Below are 23,448 nucleotides of genomic sequence, written 5' to 3'. Positions count from 1 at the left end.
TCCGAGTCTTTTCTGAACCTTTTCTGAATTGATTTGGAGGCTCCAAATTGATTCGGAGGTTTTTTTGGTCTCCCGATTCAATTTGAATTCAGTGATTCAGCGTCCAAATCGAGTCAAATCTTCTCTAAATCGAATCGGTGACCAAAGCTTCACACACCCCTAGACACTCCTTCGGCTTAGGGCCCCACCCCCATGGAGCCTCACACCCAGCTCCTTAATGTAGCCTCAGAGCTCGCAGTGAGTCTGGAAGCTGTCCCAGGTCACTTCCTCACCTGGGGCCCTGCCTCAGGACTCACCATGAGTCTGGGCACCTGCTTTGTTCTTTGGGTGTGCTCCCCCAGCCTTTTCCCTCCATGGGGTCACCCTTAAGGCAGCGGGGGCTGAGGGCACCCCATACTAGCCCTTCACTGGGGAGGCCCCAGCAAGGTGTAGTTGTAGGTCATGCCTCAGGACCAGGAGTCTTCAGCCATCCCCATAGCTCCTGCCCTTACCTCCAAGATGGTATGAGCAGCATCTCCAGCTGGGTGGTGTCCTCCCGGCTGCTAGCAGCAGACTGCTGGCCTTGTAGATGCAGCTTGGTCTGCTGACTAGCCTTTTTTCTCTTTTTGAAGGGTCTCTACTTGTTCCTGATATCCCTCTTTAGATGGTTGTTCCTCCAAATTGGTCTGGAGTCCTTTTCCTCAAGTTTTTTTTTCCTTTTTTTTTTTTTTTTTGGAATACAAACTCTGGATAATTTAAAAAATTTTCACTTAAAGAATTCCAGGCCTCCTCCAGATCAAGTCTCTAATGGCTTCATTCCAGTTAACTTCACTTACTAGTTTGCATAGCTAATCAAAATTAATCCTTTTAGGGTGTGTCCAGATGAGCATGTAAGTGAGGATTTCAGTGCCTCAGAGCTATTTGAGGTGCCACAAATTGCACACAGCACACATTCACCTATTTTCTGTGCTGCTAAATTGACACTAGGAGATCCTGGTGTTAAAAAAACCAAGACAAAAAAAAGCAAGGTGGCACAGATGGCAGCAGCCTGCACTGCCAGAAATGGAATCTGGCCATCCAGAGCCACATTCTGGCTGCTGGCCAGGCTCCATGTGACAGGCTAGGCATTGCTGCTGCCCCAGGAGGCCCCCAGGACCACAGGTAAGGCAGCTGGAGCCAGCACAGGTGCTGGCTCCAGTATTCTCTACCCCACCCGGACCAATTCACTGCTCACCAGAACACATCTGCAGGTGCATGCTTTGGGGCAAAAGTGGCACAAATGTGTGCCACTGCTACTTGTCCCATGGAAAATGCATGCGCCTGCACCTACGCCCTTGTCTGGATGAGCCCTTAAAATCCAAAACCTTAGTTATAGACCTACGTGGGTTTACCCTTCCATTTAAATTAAATTGAATCAACTCAAGATATGGTTATTCTATGACCAAGTCCTCTCTAATGTTCTTGACACAGCTAAGTCTCTAATAGTACCACCTTAAGCTTTTCATTAACTGCATGCTACTTTGAACTAACTTTGAGACACGGGACATCCATAAATTGCATTTTGGGTTGTTTTTATTTCTTAATTATGTTTCCTGATATTAGTAGATTCCACATTTCTTTGTGTTATGTAAGCATTCTTACATCATCAGAATAGGTCATTTTGGACTCTCTTCTTATGTTTCCAAAAAATCAAATGGGTGTAGAATATGTATTAGTATTTTTCATCTTGTACTACATGGGTTTATTACATAACTTACTTACCATATAGTAATCCTATCATATGCAATAATTTCATCTCCATAGTTCAGTACTTAGTTGTTGTTGTTTTTGTTGTTGGAGGTACCTCACCTTTTCTTTCTAGCCACTCCTCACATTGTTTAAAGTTAAATCATTTCATATTTCTCATTTAGTTAATTCAAATGTATACTTTTTTCTTGCTGTTTTTGTCTTTTCTTTGCCATTCTGCACTTCCAAGCAGACTTTGAAGTGAATCCTTTAGCTGTGACATTAGGAATCACTAAAATTTATTTTCTAGGGCTTCATTCATTTATGCAATTAATTTTACCTTTCTCATGATCTGTCAAACTTCTTCATCTCTGTGTATGTGCCCTATGTAACTAACTACATTTATTCAAAGTGGCATATGATATTGTCCAATTTAAAATTCCTTTTCCTGGCACATTGCAGAACATTATACAATCTTTCATTATGTTATTGATGATTTTCACCACAAGTCAAGTAGATCAGTAATTATTTCCACCCAATCTAAACCCTCAAAGACCTTGAGTAAGATACTTCATGTATTGAGAGATTCTCAAATAATAGTCACCTATGCTGATATCTACCAGAAAGAGCATTTGAGTGTAGAATTTTGCACTTATTCTTTAAGTAAATTAGCTCAAAACCCATGGCACATATCCCATATGGGAAATATTCCTCTATTTTGAAGACTAGAAATAATTGCTTCAGTTAGTTGTATGGAGCAGCTATTTTGTCTGATAGCCTTATTCACTTCTTTTGGATATTTTCCAAGTCCTCTACATATTTAATTTAATTGCTGAGACAATGCTATTAACTAAGTCAATATGTGTCTTTATTTGTTCAGTAGCATTTGATTTCACCATCCAGTCAAGTTCAGTTTTTATATTTTCTCTTACGGCTAATGTAACTTTAAGTGATGCATTTTTGGTGGTGGCACACTCAGATCCATATCAATCTGATGTATTATATCCTTAATGCATTCAAGCCCATTAGACATCTAATCATATTCTTTAAATTCTAGAAGCACTGAAACTCCTTCTTCCATTTCTCTGCCAGGTTCTCTTTCAGACTGAGGAATTCAGGTGACTTCATTTGTTCCATTTTTGCCAAAGATCAGTGTCCTTCTAACTTCATGTTAAGATGAAAAATTATAAACTAGGCAAATTAACCACTGAAACAACATACCTCAGGATGTGTTGGATTTTCTGTCACTTGGAAATTTTAATTAAGGTTGTATGTCTTTCTTTAAAAAGTGGTGTGAGAGTGATGTTGTATCTGTGGTGGTCCAGAAATTATGAGACAAAGAATGCATCTTCTTTATGCAACTTTTCTGCAGCAGTTATTCCCTTCCATAGACATCACAACGTTGCAGAGGAAAGCTCCCAGTAAGTTAGTGTCCTCTGTCACCAACCGGAGAACCTAGCTCTATCCACAAGCAGTGGTGGGGGCTTCTCCTTTAGGGGGCCTCCCAGTATGACAAAATTAGGAATGAGTCCTTCATCTTGCTGCTCCACCAGGAGACAATAGAGTGAGCCTGTAGCTTGTCAACTAATGTATTTCCATATTTCTAAAGATAGTTGGGAGCTTCCTGCCTTTCATGGCTACTACAGACAGGATGGACCACAGAGTCTAATACAGGTAAGGATGGGCAGAGCAAAGCCTAGTGTGGTTCTTTCCCCACTATTCCAGAAAAAAACTTTTGACATTACACAATTTGAGATGATCTAAAATGATCCTCTGTCGTGTACTTTCCTATGTTCTGGCCTAAGAGAAAAAGTGGGGATCCTGACTAAGGCATCTATCATGCAGTCCCTTTAACCACATGATAGAGAAATTGGGCAAATACTTGAAGGGCATACTGATGAAAAAGAAACAGTCTTGTACTTTTAAAAAAATGTAAAAAGCATTAAGGCAGAAAAGTGGAAGCATTCAACATGTGGAGTCCCTATTTTTACGGATGCACATGTTACCTTATATCTTTCCATTTGGACGTGCGTGTCATCTATCACACAGTCTCTAAGTACAAGAACTCATATCATTTCTCAAGTAGTACAATATAAGATCAGACAGTAACAACCTTAGATACATGCTTGTTATCTTGTAGTTATGTGTACTACTCTGTGACTTCAACATGAACAGGGTTCTATGAACCTCACTTCTATACAGGATGCACAAGCAAGGCAGCAAGGACTCTTGTAGGTATTTCTGCCTCCTTCGGTCTTCACTAAGCAAAAAAAAATATGGATGGTGTTATTGCAGCCCTTAAAAACAGCATGTGGAAGCTTGTGCTTCATTCACTATTTTTGTAATAAGCATTACTTTGTCTGAGGCATGGGCTCCTGATGTTTCCTGCCTCACTGACAATGTTGAAATGAAATTTCAGCTGAAGTAGAATGAGAGGTACAGACTGTTGCTCAACAATTTAGTACTGATAGGAGCAAGAACAGCACTAGATTCAGGTTTTGGATTAGTTATCCCCACAAAGCCCCTAGGCAGAGACATTAATAACAAATCTCTGGAAATAGGTACATTCTCTGATTATACTGTTACAATTAAGGACTTGGATTAGGGCAAATATGGAAGAAAATGGGAGCAAAAGAAACAAGTAGAGGGCAATCAGGAATAGAGCCAGTATATCACCTAACATGAGGTACTCCATCTTAAAATACTTCAAAACTCTTTGGAAATGCTAGCATCAATTATAATGGAGCATGCTATAGGCCTAAGTACAATTGACTGGGGAGAAATTTACTTAAAATATTGCATTTTCCCTTAAAACACATGTAATTAGGGTCAAACATATATAAACAGCAAAAATGTCAAAATTAATTAAAGCTCCTGTGGTGGGCTTCTAAACCTCAGTATCCCAAGGATCTTTTGCTTTGTGAAATGAGGTTTCTACTTAAATGTTTAACTTGTATAACTCCCTCTGGTTCATTCTGAGCTCCTGTATTCCTGGTTTTTATTTTATAGAACTGGTTGGAAGCTGGGATTCCCATTCCATGGGCAATTCTGAATTTATTTTAATGTCATTTCTAAAGTGGAAGGAAAATTAGAATTTGAGAATTTCACATGGAAGAGAAATTTTGAAATGTTTTTCTCAAAGAGTCAAAACCTTAGTTCACTTTGGCCTTGTTTGACAGTTTCCTAGACTTTTCAAGCTCCTTGAAGTCCTAGCAGTCTACCAGGCAGACGTCAGATCACTCCTAGGGCTACTGGGCTGCTGTTGAGGCTAGGACAGCCAGCTCTGGGACAGTGCATCCAGCTGGTTTTGAAAGAGCCAGGAGCCTGGAAGACCAGGCTGCCAAAGAGTTGAACAGGTGAACTGGCAGGAAACCAAATAGGTTTTGCAGTCTGCCTGGTTGTCATCAGCATTTCATCAAAACTGACATGTTCCTAGGGAACACATTTCCATTTTGAAAAATTGGCATTTTCCAGCAGAACATTCCTTTAGAAAATCTCCAATTAGTTCTAGTGTTTTCTTTTTGTTGAATGCGCATAGACTGGATACAGTTGTGAGAAGTGATATCCAAACCTTCTCATGAATGCCTTACCTGCATGGTTATTTTGCAAAAGCCCACAGAATGAGTAAATCCTAATTGTTAAATGAATGACACAGGCTGGCAGCTTTTCCTGATATTTTCCTGAGGAAATGCCAGATGCTACTGTTGAAACTGCATATCCTTGGAAAATGCAGTACCCATGCTGGACACCAGATAGAGCTTCCTTGGCCAGTGCTTTTTTTGATCTTGTCTGCTGTTGAATTGTGTGAAGTGTCAAGTGTATGTTATTTGGTGCTAGCATGTCCAAACAAACCCTGTAACAGGGAAACTTGGAACAATAATAAAACTATTATACACAGTGCAACATTTGGCATTCAGTCAGTCAAATGTCTCCCCATCTGTAATATTAGTATTAATAATCATAGTAATCCCTAGTTCTTATATATTACTTTTCATCTGGAGATTTCTGGGCACCCAGCAGAAGAAGGTAAATATCATTGTCGCAGTTTTGCCAGGAGGAAAACTGGAACAGGGTCATGTAGAGACTTGTCTAAGGAGAAAGCCTAAGTTTTCCAATCATGACAGTGTTTTATCCACTGGACCATGCCATCTCCTTTACTGTAGATTAGGAATAGTTCTGTTGTACCACATACCTTTTCTCTCTGACTAATGAGTAAGGCTATTTAAAAAATGTCTTGTCACAGATGGCTAAGATGTAAAAAATGTTCACAAATATTTGTTCATATTTTAAACAGCAGTGTGAATGTGTGGGCACTTCCAGTGTGTGTTTTCCACAAATATTCTAGCAGATGAATTTATTGGCAAGAATATTTGCTGAAGCAGCCAGTTTTAATCTAATTTGCAGAATGTCCACAGAAAAAAAATGTTGAATATATGTTCATGAATATTTGCAATTTTATCAGTACCAAATAAATCCACTGAATGTCCACTCAAAACAGCTTGCATTTCAAATATCAAATACTGTTAGTAAGATGCTCACAAATAAACTACAGACTCAGAATTATCCACAGAGATTATTTATCAGATAATTTCAAAATAATGGTTACATTTGTGAGTGTTGCTGTCTGTGGACAAATTTGTAAAGAGAAAAAGGCAAAATTCAACAATTAAATTACAAATTATTTTCTTAGATCTGCTACTAAGGAAGACATATTTGGTTGTTTATATTCAGTTGTTTATACTTAAACATGTCTTTTATCACCTGATGACTCCTTCAGCCAATCCAAGTACAGAAATTTCCACAAATCCCATTATAAGATTTGTACAACATTTCTCAAGTCTGATCAGTTAAGATCATGGCTTCTCAGTAAGGGGGTTATGGACAAGCCCATGGGCTTTATAATCATCTTCCTTTCTTTTATACCTCATTGAGAAAGAGATATCCATGCCTTTTTTTCCTGTTGTTGTAATATGTTGGGAGTCATAGTTGGGAGTGAGATGAGAACCACACGGGGTTAAACAATTTTCTAGCTCAGTGAATGCAATATAAACCTCATTGTGTTTATCCAGTTTATTCCTTCCTTTTTTCTTTTTTTTTTTAATGAAGTCATGGCATATCGTTGCTTATCCAAATGCTTCTAGCAGTTGGTTTCATTATCATAATCTTATTCAAGGACTGCTGGCTTTCTCTGTTTTGTATACTAAATAATTTGTATAATTTAGTGCTTTTGCTGTTTCCAGCACGTGGTAATAATAATAAAATACTAATATAAATAAAAATTGGATCAAAGTATAACTTCCTGTACACTCATGTGCAGCCCCAGAAAAGTTCTCAATAGGAATCTGAAGTATGATAAATAGCTCTAGTAAAAGTCCCTATGCGTAGTTATAGAAAAAAGTTGTATTTGCTGGCTTGATGTCATCAGAAGTCCATTTGTCATGGATGCTGGGTATGATCATAACAGTGAAATACGAATCTTTCAGAAGTGTGATGTAAAACCCATGTAAGACTACATTTTTATAATCCCTGGATCGTAATGTGTGAACTATCTGAAGTCAACTGCATGATGATTGGCTGAGTAACTGCTAATGTCAATGCAGCACCTCTAGGAATGCATACTTGCCTCTCTGTTTTAAAACCTGATGGACACATACAACTATCTCAATTTTTTTTAATTTTGTTTTGTTCTTTTTTTTTTGGAGTCATTTTATCTAACAAATGACATTGGCTGGATAAGAATGTGGACAGCAACAGAAGAGTTATTTCAACTTTAAGGCCCTTTTTCCTATTACAATCTTGATTCCCTTCCAGAATATAAAATTTAAGAGGTAGAAAATGTCCATAGAAGCCTATATTCACTCACCTAAGCACCTCAATGACGTCACAGTATCCACAAATTTTATTCACATGCTTCTTATGATGTCACTAGACATACACATTCATCTCATCCTATATAAATATATGAATGTCATGTTTATTTATGTGATTGTGAAGATTGTTCCTATTAATTCTCAAGGACGTAGTTAAACCACACGAACTATGTGCATAGAAGCTATAGTTTGCCTTCAAGAAAATGTAAATCAGAGCATTTTACAGTTTGTTTGTTTGTTTTTAAATATATAGACTTTTTACTTTGAATGGCAGGGCAGGATCTTGCCTATTTACTTTTGCTCTGTTCTCCCTCTGTTTTTCTTGTTTTTCCTTGCACATATCTCAGTGCTTAATGATAAGCTTGCCACTTGTACAGCAGAAAAAAAGAACGAATGATGAGCAAGATCTTTGTGGGATTCGTTTTGGTGTGTTTCATTTTGTAAATCAAGCCTCCCCATGCCTAGTAGCGTATAACACATTCACAGCTCAAAGCCATTATTGTTATCTCATACTCTTTATTGTTATGGTACATTAATACTCTGATATATTTTTAATGTCACAGTTACTGAAACACAAATTTGGATGAATGATTTTCTTCATATAAGCAAGAATGAAATAAAACCCATAAAATTTTATTTACTATAATGTATTTTCCCCTGCACTCAGCATGCTCCACTGATGTACTTTTTGCATTAATAAAATTATTTCAGTACTCTTTAAGTACCCTTTCAGAGAAATGTTATAATGTAAGTTGTCTGATTCTGTTTTAAGTGAAGGAGAAAACCTGGTAGAGGTTGTCTCTTTAAATCAGATCTGCAGTGTTGATGGACCCTCTAGCAGGCATGGTAAGAACCATTCTCACCTCTGCAGCAGGGAGCTTGACCATATAGACTCATACATTCAATCAAAACGTTTTCCCTTTTAATATGCACTGTACCAATCCTATTCCCATGGTTACAGCTCGTGCTTCTTTGGTTGCTTCCAGTCTGTTGGAAAAGGGAGGCAGCATACATTCCTTGTACAGGAGTTTAAAACCTAATGAAAGCAACCCTGTTGTGATTTGCATTTTAAATGTTTCTTTTTTTTTCTCATTGTACAGAATGCTGTAGCAGTAGCTTCAGTTCATTTGCCACAGTCTGTCTTCTCTCAGTCTTCAGCCTTGCAATCTGTTGATAACTCCACTTGCAAGCTACAGTTTATTGTCTTTCGGAATGGAAAACTCTTTCCTAGCACAGGAAACTCATCAAATCTTGCAGATGACGGGAAACGTAGGACTGTTGCCACACCAGCTGTGTTTGCTAAAATAGGTGAGGAGTTGTTATGCATTATATCCTTTAATCTGAAAGCTACAGTATACTTGGTTATGTAGGGAATGGAGCAGCAGAATATACAGTATGCTGGGAGGCTGGGATCTGTCTGTTTCTTCTGCACAAGTGCTTGGATTTATTCCTATTCATATGATTTTATGCAAATTCCCTTATAAATCTGTGAAATGTAATCACAAAATAAAAATTTGGGATCACTGTTTACTTATATTATTATTTCAGAAGCTTATATCTCAAACCAAGGTGACTTAGAAAAGAACCTGGTTTTAATCTTTGCGATGAAAATTGCAGTACTAACATCCTAGACACAGATAGGTAGATGAATAAGATTGTGTGGGGTTTTAATGCCCTGTTGCATGTATCTTAATGTTCATCAGTGTACTTTTTGATATGATGGTCCTACAGAAGGTGTTGATAGAGGCTTTTGTCTAAATGTGATGGATCTTATAGGCTAGTGAGTCACTATTTTGATAAATTATTCAGCCAGACAATTTTAATAATTTGATTTGATTCTGAGTAGTGTTCACATTTCTATTAGCATTTAAAAAAATGTTTTAATATGACTTTCAAAGCACAGAATTGTTTTAGCTATTAATCATACAATAAAACTGAGCCCTGTTTGCAGTTATGTGAGTGAATAGCGTAATTTTAGTCATAATTTAAGACTGAAACAACCAATTGAGCTTTATGAAGAATGATTAGATCATTTGGACAATGTAACAAGCTGAAATAGTCATTCAGATTAATTTAAACTGTAGCAAACTTTTCTGGATTTGAATATAATCTATGATTTCAATGTACACAGACAGGAATATGTGGCAACTGCTTTGTTTTCCATAGTTCAGTACATTTGATTCATAGACTCATAGACATTTGTGAAGCTCTGTACATAGTATTCATCAATAAAGGGTTTTCCAGTCCATTTCTCTGATTCAGTTTGTTGCTTTTGCAGATGGGTGCAGTTTCGGAAACCTCACCAGCCCTCTTACTATAGGCTTGAGGCACTTTGAACGGGGTATAGACCCTATTGCAGCGTTTTGGGATTTTGACCTTCTAGATGGACATGGAGGCTGGTGGGGAGAAGGGTGCCACATAATTAGCTCTTCAGGCAATATTACAACCATTCAGAGTACACACTTCAGTAACTTTGCAGTGCTAATGGTGAGTATATGACTTAGAAAATATACCTATATATAAATGTTCCTTCTATATATATGTGTATCATCCTTGCTTGACAGTAACTGTAGTTTCTTTTGTCATGATGTTTTATGGAAGCAAGCCTTAAAGACAAGTAAGTTATTTAACAGCTAATAAATGAATTAACCTGATGGTCAGCTCAGTCTATATTCAGAGACAGGCCCAGTTATAAATGGCATTTAACTCTTTCTTGACAGAAGAAAGTTCCATAAGAGAATGATCAAGATAGGGAGGTTATAATTTGTAAGACAGGGTTTGAGAAATGTATGCTCATTTTTGCCTTTACTTCAGTATATTTCAGTAGGCTGCTCTGCTTTTGTTCCTGCCTTACACTGTGTTGATCATACTAATTAGTTGCAGGCATACCGCAATGTTGAATCATTTAATAAATGGAAGTGAATAGCATCTCATGCTCTTTTAAACGAGGACTTTTTTGTCTTTGTTGTTGTTCTGCGAGTTTTAGTTTGTATACCGATGATGTTAGCCTTTTTGCTAAATTGCTATTCATGGAGAAAAATATTTCTGTGCAGTGTTAACCTATCAGGTTGCCTTGGTCTGTTCTCAGTCACACTTACAGTTCCCATTGCAGTTATTTAACTACCATGCTTCACAGAAAGTTACCTTAATGAAAACAGAAGGTACACGTATGCAATAATTACTGATTTTTTTTTTAATTATTTTTTTGCAAAAGACAGGAGAGCATAGTAAAAAAAGTAAGCTAGCTAGCAAAAAATTATGATGGTGAAAATTTGTTGCTCTATTAAAAATGGTCATTGTGAACCAATTGCAGGGAGACTAGCCACATGCCTAATACTGAATGATCTCAATACTTGTGCATGATTGCATTGTAGGAGATTCTTGTCTACTTTACTGAAAGGTTTATGTTGAGTAAATAATGTATTGTGAGTATGTGTAAAGGATAGCAAACATAGGCGACAGGAATGGAGAGGACGTGTGCAGAGAATACCAATCTGCTGCTGTCAGATGGAGCCCAGCTGTCAGCCAATCATTGCACAAGGCTGTGACAATGAGTAGTTAAATGCGGATATTATTGTCTACTTTGTAAGAACTGATTTCCCTCAGAGTTACTAGATCATTTTTTTTCTACCCATTTTAGACTGGTTCAGATTTTAGCATCCTGTTCCTGAAGATTAGTTGATCTTAAACATATCTCATCTTTTTACAGCTCAAATGCACTTTTTTTTCCCCTCGGACATTTGTGTGGGTTTTTCCAAGTGGTAAACATAGTTTTGTTCTGAGGGTATTTTTTCTAAATATTTTAAAGAAAACACATGTTCGCTTTGCAGGTACCACGCCCAAAATGGCTGTCTCTTTCTAGAACTGTTTAAGTTCACTTTATGATACTTCACTTTGCTTAGTTATTAAGCAGTAGTTAATAATTTACAAACAATTCATTACAGTTCATTTAAAGAATTCATTTACTTGTTTTGCCCATGGAAATCATGTCCTGATATAAGTATTTCATTTTATATTGTACATTTGAATAAAAGTTGTTTCATATTCACTGAAGTATAACAGGATTTTTTAGGACCTTTATAGATGATGTCTTTCTCCTAGAGAATGTAGTATTGGATTTTGTTAATTAAACTTTCCTTTTTTCTATATGCTTCTCTCATTTTTGACCTGTACAAACAAACAAACAAAAAATGTATCTTTCATACTCTACTCACCTTAATTATGGTTACAGCTCCAAAAATGTAATATGGCACCTACTTTTTTGAGAAAAGAGATTAAAAGTGTCTTTATAGCATTCACCCAGATTAATTTTCCCAATCTTTCAGAAAGACTAGGAGACTTTAACATAATTAATTATGTGCATTAATTGCTGTAAAAATAAATATCATTATAAAAGATACATCTCCATAAAAATGGAGATGTATTGGCTTTGAATTAAAATAAGAACTTCTGTTTTTTTCATTGGTCATAGTAGAGTAATACTGTGGCAACCTTGATCAAACTATGGACCACATAACAACACTCTGCCCTCTATACAAATTTCACGGTGACATTGCAGAAAGACACTCCCTTTCCTCAAGAGCATTAGACTGGTTAACTAACCTTAAACTGGACTTATAATTATTGCTCCAAGTCATCCATATAAAAGAAGAATAAAAAGTAGAGTAGAGAGTAGTAAAGAATCTTATTATTATACTTAGCTATTAAGTTATAATATAAACCATTTAAAATATGTATCTCTATCCAACACCATCAAACCTGAATAACTACTCTATTTTATTCAGGTAATATTGGTAATAGAAAATTAAAAATAGGTGGCATGTTCAGTAAAATAAAAATTATCCTTTTACATTATAAAACTCTACAATACAACCCTAAAATATAAAGAACTATGAAAATTCACAATTGATTACTATGTTGTGGGCTAATGGCAGTAAACTGAAATAATAGGAATTAAGTGAAGTGCAGCAGTAAAGTAACAGAGAACCTGGAGGCTTGCATTGCTATCAGAATAATGTATATCCTGCTGTGAAACAAGATGAAGTAGGTGGCTAAATTAATCCAGCTGTGCATTGTACTACTCATACAGCACATGCTCAGATTCATCATTGCTATTATGTGTTTGACAGGCTGTCATCATTTCTTTTGAATATCTGGAGAGGAATATTGAGTTATTTCTTGCGAGTTTTTATTGTCCATGATACAAAAATATGTTTAAGTCTAGGACTGGCAGAAGTCTTTTTCAGAGAGATAGTTTTAGTATTGTTTTCACTTAAGCTAAGTACAGACATTCAGAAAACCTGAGGCGGAATCGATTTAAGTTGCGCGGTTTTCTGGAAGCAGCATAGGTTAGATCGGTAGCGAACAGAACCCACATTTACCCTTTGGTAGTGGGGACACGCAGGCTCCCTGCACTGGCCAGCAGGTTGGAAGTGCTCCTCTATGTGTCCCAGTAGGACCCATGGGCTCCCCAGGCTGCCAGAGACTACCGAACACAGCCAAGTGCCAAGCCACCCCTGATTGGCTGCCAGTCATAGGCAAGCACTCCTCCTCCCCCTGCCACGTTGTCTGTCAGCCATAGGCATCTATCAGCTGCAGACAGGCAGTGTGGGGAGGGAAGGGGGGCAGCTGTGTCCCTGCACAAACCCCATCAAAAAGCACCCCACAGTGTATGCACAGACCTGACAGTGAGCCCAGGAAAACATTTGCGAGCAGGTGCAGCCCCATGGAGCCCTACCAGGCTGCTGGGCACAGGCAAACATTTCCTCCCTCCGCTTCACACTGCCTGCCTGCAGCTGATCAATGTCTGTGGGTGACAGATTCATAGATTCATAGATGTAAGGCTGGAAGGGACCTCAGAAGATCATTGGGTCCAGCCCCCTGCACCAAGCAGGAAAGATAACAGGGGGTCACCAAGGTGACTGTCTAGTCTCCTCTTGAAGATTTCCAGGGTAGGTGATGTACCACCTCTGGAGAGAGCTTATTCCACAGTCTGGACACCCTGACTGTGAAGAAGTTTTTCCTAATGTTGAGCTTGAATCGATCTTCCAGGAGTTTGTGGCCATTACTCCTAGTTTTCCCCTCAGATGCCCTGGTGAACAGTTGCTCGCTGAGTCCTTGATGTACTCCCCTAGTGTAGCAGTAAGCTGCTACCAGGTCCCCTCTCAGCCTTCTTTTCCCCAGGCTAAACAGTCCCAGACCCCTCAGCCTTTTCTTGTATGGCTTGCCTTTTAAGACTCTGATTATACAGGTGGCTCTTCTTTAGACTCTCTCAAGCTTGTTCACACCCTTGTTAAAGTGTGGTGCCCAGACCTGGACGTGGCGGGGGAGAAGGGAGAATGCTTGCCCATGCCTGGCAGTCCAGTTGGGCTCCAGGAGGCTGTGCCTGCTCGTGGAGGTTCTCCTGGGCTCGGTGTCAGGTCAGTGTGTACCTTTTTTTGGCTTCATGATGGGGTAGGTGCAGGGACACAGACACCTTCCTTCCCCCCCACCCCCATGCCTCCTTGTGGCTGACAGCTGCCCAGAGGCAGGAGATAAGGATGCAGAAAGGGTCTGCAATGGAAAGAGTCTGTGATGACTTGGTTCTGTGACAGCTCAGGGGCAGGTCCCGCTGGGCACTCAGGTGGAGCAGCTGAGAGTGGGACGAGTGCTAGTGCACCTCCCTGCAAGGGGCAGTGGCAAGGAGCTGCAAAGGTACCTGGGATGCTGGCAGTCAGCCTGAATCAGTAGGGGAACTGGTACTGAAGTTTGATGCACCTGTCTAACTAAAATCAATTTAGTTTGAGTGCACATTGATCTAGGTCTACCTTAGACTGGGTTCCACTATTTTTAGACCAGTCTATGTGCACCAAACTTTATATTTGTACTCTCACTTTATTAAAACTAAGGCAAGTAGAAGGAACTAAAGACATGACATCATCATTTTTGCATTGTCTTATTTCCCCTGATAAATTTGTGAAAGGATGGCCTAGTGACTAGAACAGAGGTTTGTCTGTTTGTCAGCCTATTGAGGAGTTCTTTACTCACCTCTAATTTGATTTTCTGTCTCAGTTTGGGTAAGTCCCCTTATTCCTCTCTGCCTTTATTTATGTGTGAAATGGGTATAATAATCACCTCTCACATGGCTATTCTCTCACAGAGCTACTTCTATTTCTCAGTGTCTGCAAAGCCTTTTGAGATGTTTTTATAAGTGATATATGGACTGAAGTAACCCAAATATACTGATTTATAGTAGCAAATTATTTTATGATTTCTAAAGTTTCAGTACACCTAATTACTAAAGTTTATTTTACAATAAGCATGTGCTTTCAGTAGGAACAGATAACTTTGATTTAATCATTGAGGAAATGGTATTCTACTAACATTTTAATTTCTTCAAGAATATATATTTTTTATCACTAGTGTAACTTCCCACAATCTTAGCACAGGCCTAGGAAAAGTATATTCTTCCAGGTGATAAAGTAGCAAACTTTGAAATCCATGATGAAAATAATTAAACCTATTAGGTCATATTTCCTTTGCCTGATCTTTCTTAAAATAGAGTGACAGTTCTGTACCAGGCACCCTTTTCCCAGTCAGATTGCTTTTGTCCATTACAAGTTCCATGTATTTAGTAAATAAATGGAAACGAAGTTCTCCAATTAGCCTAAATTTTATGGTTGTAAATTAAGGGACAGTTGATTGATTAATAAATACTGTTAGGAAAGTTTTTTTCTTACTGAAAGGTAAGGATTTTTATGGGTGATGTCCTGTATTGGACCAACTGCATGGTAGGAATAAAGTTAGATGAGTTTGAATGCAAGGTATACTTCATTGGGTCCCTGTACATCACCAGTGATGGTCCAGTATCACCCACAAACATTGTTTCCTCTCATAATTCCTGGACCATTACAGGTACAACGTCACTCCAACTTTTCTTTATCCTAATTTTGAAGATGTAGTGAACGAACATAGTGTATTAAACTTATGATTTCCTATTCTTATCATAGTAAAACAGGTTTAAGCCAATTACCATAGTTCTCTAAAATCTATTTACATTATTGTTGATTTCCTTGCTGAAAATCATTTGATCAGGAGAGTAACCAATGGGCTTCAATTTGGTACATGACAGTAAGAACTTGTTAGGCCAATCTGATAAAAAACAGTATCAGTCTGAACCTTTGTTGCTAACAAAATTTGGAAAAACCCTGAATTAGATGTGCTTGAAGGAATGTGAATGGGGAGAGGGAGAAGCATGGGTCATTTCTAAAAATTTCCTTCCATTCCTGTACATTTCTACACACCCTTCACATCTCCTGATTCTGATTATCATTGGGAAAAGGATCACAATACCATAAGGGAAAATACTCCTACAGTATTTTCAGCCTGACTGGAAATAGGAAGTGCCAAAAGTGATGTCCAGTTTTGCAAACATGTAGCTCACAGTTAAGATAAGCTTCCAAATCTCAGGATGCATACCCAAACCAAACTAGATCTCTAAACCTTTTAAAGTTAACTCATAACTCCAGCCATCAGTTTGGAGATGTAGTTAAAAAAGCTGGTAGGACTAGAGTTCTTTAGTCTTGTCCTCAAAGGAAAGAGAGGGCTTTTTTGTATGAGTAAGAAAGCAAAGGAAGTATTTGCTCATCAGCACTTTAAAAAAATAGGCTATTTATTAAGGTACATTTAGATTTTCAAAAGTTCCTACCTGAGTATTTAAAAGTACAAGCCCTACTGGCTTTTTGTGCTCTTTTGCTCCCAAGTCACTGAAGCACTCAACGAAATTCTACTCTTGTAAGCATAACTTTTGGTACCTATTTAAAAAAACTAGGCCAGTTAAGTTTATATTTTTCTTTAGTCATTGTACTTAATCTAATTTAGTATCCTACTAACAACAAAATCTCAGCTTGCCTGTTTAAGTACAAGAATTGCAAACACTTACTGCTTCTTAAGTGTACTACATTTTTTTTTTTAATTTCACATGGATCGGTGGAAGTATATAGGCTCTCGGTGTTGCCCCAGCCTGGTTTGTAGAGCAAATTTTCTCAGTATGCCAGTATTCTTGTTAGGCATCCCTGGGCTATGTATCCTATAGAATATCCTGTATATCCTCTCTCTTTCTCTGTGTGTGTGTGTGTGTGTGTGTAGTAGTAGTAGTAGTAGTAGTAGTAGTAGTAGTAGTAGTCTGTCTCTCTCACACAGAGGAAGAATACAGTTTCATTATTTACTTCTTTATTATTTTAAATTGACCTCTTGGCCAGCTTTATGAATTTATCTGTTTGAGAAAATGTCTTATATAGAATCCTAAGGAAAAGTGGTGAAAGCCCTATTTGTACTGAATTTGTTTAAAAAAAAAGCCAAGATAGGATGAAGTAGATGATGAAATATGTCTTTTCCATTTCCAACATCCATAGGCATGATCTTACTCTGCCTTCCACATTATATAGCCATTTACATCTGCAGTAAATGGGTTTCACACTTTTCCACCAGAGTCAGTGGACATTTCTCATTAATATTTTGCTAGCCCTATAGTTATAGACCACAGTTCCTTTTGAATGTTAAAATTCTTGGTATATTCATTTTTCCCTCAGATATAGCCTGCCAGTTTTCAGTGTTATAATACTTTGAATCCCCTCCAGGAAATAAAATCAAAACCGCCTTGTTTAAATGTAATGTACAATTACACTGCTTTGCATATGGCATGAAAAAAATTAACTTTATCTTCTGCGTTCTGTCTCTCCCCAAGGATTACTCAGGGGAGGTTGACAGATCAATAAGATTTAATTATCATTAAAAAGCAGACAAGATAAATTTATCATGTATCTGTAATGAAATCAGTTTTCAGTGTACAAAACTATTAAAAAGGATAGTCTACAGTGGCAATAATATATTCTTCTACTTAAAGTTTTTACACATAGCAGTTTACCAGTAAAAGATCAGAGAAGATATAAAGATAAAGCTATGAATAGTTTTAAATGGAAATAATTTTAAAAGGCTGATTGTCTATGACTTCTGCAGGCAAAATGGCTGCATTCCTGTAAGACATATGGCATTTACTTTTATGTAAGCACTCAAGTATGAAATGATTTGGTCGAATTCTGCATCTCTGCTATTACACATGATTAAGGGATATGTTAAATGGTGCCATGTCAATTAAAGCCTTCTAAATTTGTTATATCATTTATATCTTGACACAATACATTTAGGATTTTATCCCTTCTTGTTCCTAACTCTGTTAAACCAAGGGGCCGGGGGGGGGGGGGGGGGGGGCGGTATGGGTACGCGTGCGTGCGTGCATGTGTGCGATTGTGTGTGTGTGTGTGTGTGTGTGTGGGTATTGCAGAATTATCCAAGATATTTACTTACTACTCTTTTAAATAATTGTACTCCTTTTATTTTGACAGCTATTACAGCAATTTTACAGACTGCTACCTGCTCTCTTCCACTAGTGGTTGAGGGAAAACAGCTGCAGCTAAGAAAGAATATGGAGGGGCAATAGAAGCCATGAGGTTTAGTCTTAGTACCTTTCTAACACAGGCATCAAGATCCAAGTAACCCTGAGCCTGAATTGACTTTGAGGAATGGAATGAGATGGGAAAGGGGAAAATGTGGGTAAGCAATAGTAGGACTTGTTGACTGATGTATCCACACAGCAAGAAGTATAGGGGAAATATCCAAAGAGAAAGAGGATATTACTAACACAAAATGTGCCTTGGATAACCTATTCATGTTATCTCTCTCTTTTTTTCTGTTATTTACTAATTTTACAAACTACTTGAGGAAGGGACTGTCTTTACTACATCTCTGTACAAAATCTAGCAAAATGAGGCCCCAATTCTTCTGGATCTCTTGGATGCTATTACGCTACACAGATAATAATGGTCAGGACAAGGTATGAACTATATGTCTGTGGAAGGTAAACTAACTATACTTTATGCCCTGACACATGGGTGGTATATATCATAGGATCATAGGAGAGTGGGGCTGGAAGATACCTTGTCATATCACCTAGTTCAGCTCCTTGTTCAAGGCAGGATTGTCCCTGAATAAACCACACCAGCCAAATGCCCAGGGATGGGGATTCTATGACTTCTCTAGACAGCCTGTTCCAATGCTTAACCACCTTCATAGTCAGAAAGTTTCTCCTAATATCCAGCCTAAAGTTCCCCTGCTGCAGTTTGAGGCCATTGCTTCTAGTCCCTGTCCCCTATGGCCACAAAGAACAGTCTATCTCCATCCTTTCTATAATCATCCTTCAGGTATTTGAAAACTGTTATTCTCCTCACCCCCATTTGGTCTTCTGTTCTCCAGACAAAATAACCCTAGCGCTTTGTTTTTCCTTATAAATCATGCTTCCCAGGCTTCTAATAATTTTTGTCACTTTCTGCTGAACTCTTGCCAATCTGTCCATATATTTCTTGAAGTACAGGAGCAAAATCTGGACATAGTATTCCATAGTACTCCAGGTGAGACCTCACCAATGCTGAATGGAGTAGAAAATACTTCCTTTGATTTATAGGCAGCATTTGTGTTAATAAAACCCAGTATGCTGTTGGCTCATATTCAGTTTATGGTCCACTGTAACACTCCAGGCCCTTCTCTACAGTACTGTAGTCTAACAAGTCATTTGCCATTCTGTATATACACATGTAGTTATTCTTTCCTAAGTGCAGGACTTTGCACTGTAGGTGCTTATTCATTAGGGTTGTGCAAAGCTTCAGGTGCTGATTTGATATGGAGGAGGTTCGGCCTAATTCAGCAGCTGAATCTCCAAATCTGAATCAAATCAGGAGACGAGTAAAAAGGTCCAAATTGATTTGACGCTCTCTGAATAGATTTGTAAAAGATTCAGAGAGCTTTGGAGATTTGGGCAGTCCCCGCTTGCTGCCGCAGGGGCTTGTACCTGGACTCCATGCTGGTAAGTAGGGGGCGGGGGAGAGGAGGCTGGAGGAGAAGAAAGGGGACCATGGGGGGGACCCCTGCCAGGCCCCTTCCCCTGCAAGCTTCCCCAGCTCCCCTGAGTAACCCCTGGCCCCTGCCCACTCTCCCAGCTCCCCCCCCCCCCCCATGGCTGCCCTGCCCAGCTTCCGGATCTTAAAAATATATATATTTTTTAAAGCCCCCATGCACCAGCTGCTGCCAAGTGGGGGAAGCCAATCCCCACTGCCCCACACTGCATGGGGGGATCTGTCATGAGCCCCCATCCCCTGCCCACTCTCCCAGGGCCCCCATGGCTGCCCTGCCCGGCCCCAGCTCCCAGTTTTATTTAAAAAAAAGCCCCCACTCACCAGCTGCTTCAGCAGCCATTGCGGCTTCTGGGGGCTGTGGCAGAGTCCCCCACACAGTGTGGGCCAGTGGGGTGCAGCAGGGATCAACCCCCCCACCTGGCAAGAGCCAGTGAGCCTGGGGCTTTTTTTCTTTTTTTAAAGAGCCAGGAGCTGGGCAGGGTGGGGCTGGGAAAGTGGGCAGGGGCTGGGGAGCTCATGGAAGAGCCCCTCATGCAGCACGGTACAGTGGGGGGCAGCAGGGATGGCCCCCCTGCCTGGCAGCAGCCGGTGACTTTGGACTTCTTTTTTTTTTAACTGGGAGCTGGGGCTGGGTGGGGCAGCCATGGGGTGGGGGGGGGAGCTGGGAGAGCAGGCAGGGGATGGGGGCTTATGACAGAGGCCCCCACGCAGTGCAGGGCAGTGGCAGGCAGTGGAGATTGTCACCCCCCTCCTCCCACCTGGCAGCAACCAATTAGTGCCGGGCTTTTTTAACTGAAGAGTCGGGGGCCTGGAGCCAGGTGGGGTGGCCATTGACAGGGCTGGGAGACCAGGTGGGATGGGGCCTGTCCGATTCGGAGAGTCAGCCAATTTGGTGGCAACCATATCTCCGAATCAGATTTGGCCAAATTGATTCAGGACAGTGATTCAAATCACCAAACTGAATTAGTGTCTCCCAGATTGGCTGAAGCCAAATCCAAAGCGAATACTAGCCACTTTGTACAGGCCTATTATTCATGGATATGTTCAAATATAAAAATGATGGTACCAGAATTTAACTCTTTTGCAAGTGTCAGAAAAATCATCAGGATTGGAGGCTTACTTTTTCATTACAGGAGACCAGTTACTATCTTCATATCAAGTCAGCAAATTAATAGCCTTCTTTACACAGCAAAAATTAGAACTAATAAATCCTACAGTGAATCTTAATACTTTCAATAAATGCTTGTAAATGTTAAACTTAAATTTCATTGAGTCATTCTGTTCCTATTTTCTTTCAAGATTTTTTGGTCATTAATTGCACATGCACCCTAACATCTTCATCCATCTGCAGAAATCCCAGGTTTTATAGGGTGTTTCTGTGCCATCTTTTTTTTCCTCCACTAAATTTTGTAAAAATTGTATAAAATATGTACTCTATCCTATATTAACAGATAATAAGGGCCATTTTTTTTCAAATAAGCCACCCAGGCTGGGGGCAGAAGTTACACATAAACCAGCATAAGTGATCAGAAACAGGTTTAGATCTGTAACACAACAAAGTTCAGTACACATAAACCACTTTCAAAATGGCCAAAAAAGGTTTAAGATAAACCTGGATGGATGTAGTATCAGATTTAACTGATTTAGGTTAAATTGGTTTATTAAACTTCTGTCCAAGATCCCCTCCAGATTCAAGTTAACTCACAGTCCCCCAGCATCCCAGGATATTGTGCACCTCCCCCACAAATTCCCCTCCACCCCCACCCCCCATTGCAGGGTTGGCAGGCTGAGTTTGGCCTAAGCTTTCTCCTCCAGTCAAGCAAGAAGTTATGTTCTAGCACCCCCACCTTCTGGCCTAAGCCGCTACAGGCATGTGGCTGCATTTCCAGAATCAAAAGTGAATGTCTGTTCACTTGCTTATTGTTTCAATCTACACAGCTTAAACTAACCTGCAAAGATGGAATTGATTCAGCCTTGAGCTTTTTGACAGTCTGTACTTAGCCTTAGAAGTCATCACATGTATGAACTTTTGCATTTTATGCACAAATTAGTATGATTGTAAATGGAGGTGGACATATGCAAATTGCAATCTGCATGTGCTCTGGAGTTTTCCTTTTTTTGTGGAAATATAGGAGCACAAACCCATGTGTTACAATGTGTACTAGGAAAACTCTGTATTTTTTAAAATTTGATGCAAAATGGATAAAGAATTCTCCTCATCTTCCTTTTTCTTTAAAAAAAAAAAGGCTACACTTGCCTTTCAACTGACCTTACTGCTGATTTGACTTCTATTATTCTCTCTAATAGTCCCCATAATACTTGTGGCTTTACCGTGTATCTCCAGGTTAGGCATACAACAGGTTGGTTTAGGAATTTAATACGGTTAAATATACCAGTATACATGCTCTGTCAACATTTTTCCTTCTTAGTGCCATTTTGTTTCCATAGATAACAACACCTACAGCAGCCCTACAAAGGACTAACAGATCTACATTTTGTCCTTTATGTTGCTATGCAGCTACCGTTGACATCAACAAAAGCCATACATTTCTGCAGCTGAGAGTAGAGGTTCATGTTTTTATGCAAAGAGTCAAATCAATTGGGCCAGCTGGAATTCTGGTGATTTACAGTATGTGAAGATCTGTCTCAAAGGTTTTGACAGAATTTTCTGAGTTTGCTATCTTGGGTCTACTGCCATGTTTCTGTGTCTTTAAGTAGTCCTTTCAAGGTAGAATATATACATCTTGACATTGTCATTGTCATTGTAGTTAGACATTTTGTTAACACTATTATAGTAAAAGACAATCACTGATAGTATCAAATGGTAAAGGCATTGCTAATGTCTGCTTCATGTGATATTTTGCATATTTTTCCTTTTGGGGTTTTGTTTGTTTGTTTTTTAAATTGGGATAGCTTGCATTTGGAAAAAAAGGTTAATTTCCTCCTAAGAAGCACATGCAAACAAGAGAAGAGCAGTTTGATGTAATTGTAAATGAATATGAACTTTATTCAGATAAAGTTATTCACCTTACTTCTCTGCTTCAAAATACAGCATGTGAAAATCCAAAGGACAGTTGAAAATGCTGAGAAGTCTTCCATTGAAGTCCTAGATGCTCACACATGTCTAACAAGGCTAATTTCATTTTTCTTCCTTGACAGGAGTTGAAGACAGTGCTGTCCTTCCCCCAGTACCCAGGGGAGTTCCTGCACCCTGTGGTATATGCATGTACCGCAGTTATGCTATTGTGCCTCTTCGCGTCCATTATCACCTACATTGTGCACCACAGGTAAAAATTCAATTTGAAGCACATGGACTTTCATGTTAGTGGCTGCCACATTGAACTGAAGACAACCTTGTTTTTCCCTTCTTTTAGCCAAAGTGAAGTGTTTCAGTGAATTTAGTTACTGTCAGCTGCTAAAACCCACAGTATAATGTTGCCAAACAAGAATGTGAAATGGCATTTCACAAATATTTTTTTTTAAGTTTCCACAAAGCATATGTTCTATTGTATTTATACTTGGATCTCTGAATGAAAAGGGAACTGAATTTTTCCTTCAAAACATTTGCAGCATGATCCTAGTGCAAGGTCCTCTAACAGTAACTTAGTGAAATGTGTCCTTTTGCACTCCTTTTGAAAAGTACACAACAAATACACGTGCATCTTAGGATACCTACAGAAATGCAAAATGCTATGACTAGAAAGCTGCAAAGCTATGAACCATTACAGTGGCTATGTCCCAAGCTGTAGTTTCTGCTGAGTAGCCGCTCTAAATGGCTTTATGCTGTTCTGAAAGTTCCTTATTTCCTTTATAATGTGACACTGAAAACAAAGCTTTGTGATATGATCTTATATATGGTCTTATATTACTTGATGCTAACTTCAAGTTCTTCAGTAATACCTCTGAAAGAAGTGTTGATATCCAAGAAC

General features: G+C 39.0%; 1 protein-coding gene across 4 annotated transcripts in view; it reads left to right on the top strand.

Moving 5' to 3' along the window:
* Positions 1-23,448, top strand: part of ADGRA1 (adhesion G protein-coupled receptor A1) — a 593,458-nt gene that overhangs the window by 484,966 nt on the left and 85,044 nt on the right. For all 4 annotated transcript variants that reach the window (XM_014607805.3, XM_019484192.1, XM_019484194.2 and 1 more), the window contains 3 exons: positions 8,675-8,882; positions 9,853-10,061; positions 22,679-22,806. In XM_014607805.3, the coding sequence (XP_014463291.2) occupies positions 8,675-8,882; positions 9,853-10,061; positions 22,679-22,806 (545 nt within the window). The remainder of the gene's footprint in view (positions 1-8,674; positions 8,883-9,852; positions 10,062-22,678; positions 22,807-23,448) is intronic.

The sequence above is a fragment of the Alligator mississippiensis genome, chromosome 6 (genome assembly GCF_030867095.1).
Source record: "Alligator mississippiensis isolate rAllMis1 chromosome 6, rAllMis1, whole genome shotgun sequence".
Lineage (NCBI taxonomy): Eukaryota > Metazoa > Chordata > Crocodylia > Alligatoridae > Alligator > Alligator mississippiensis.
The sequence above is the reverse complement of the archived record's forward strand: the minus strand, read 5'-3'. Positions and strand labels throughout refer to the sequence as shown.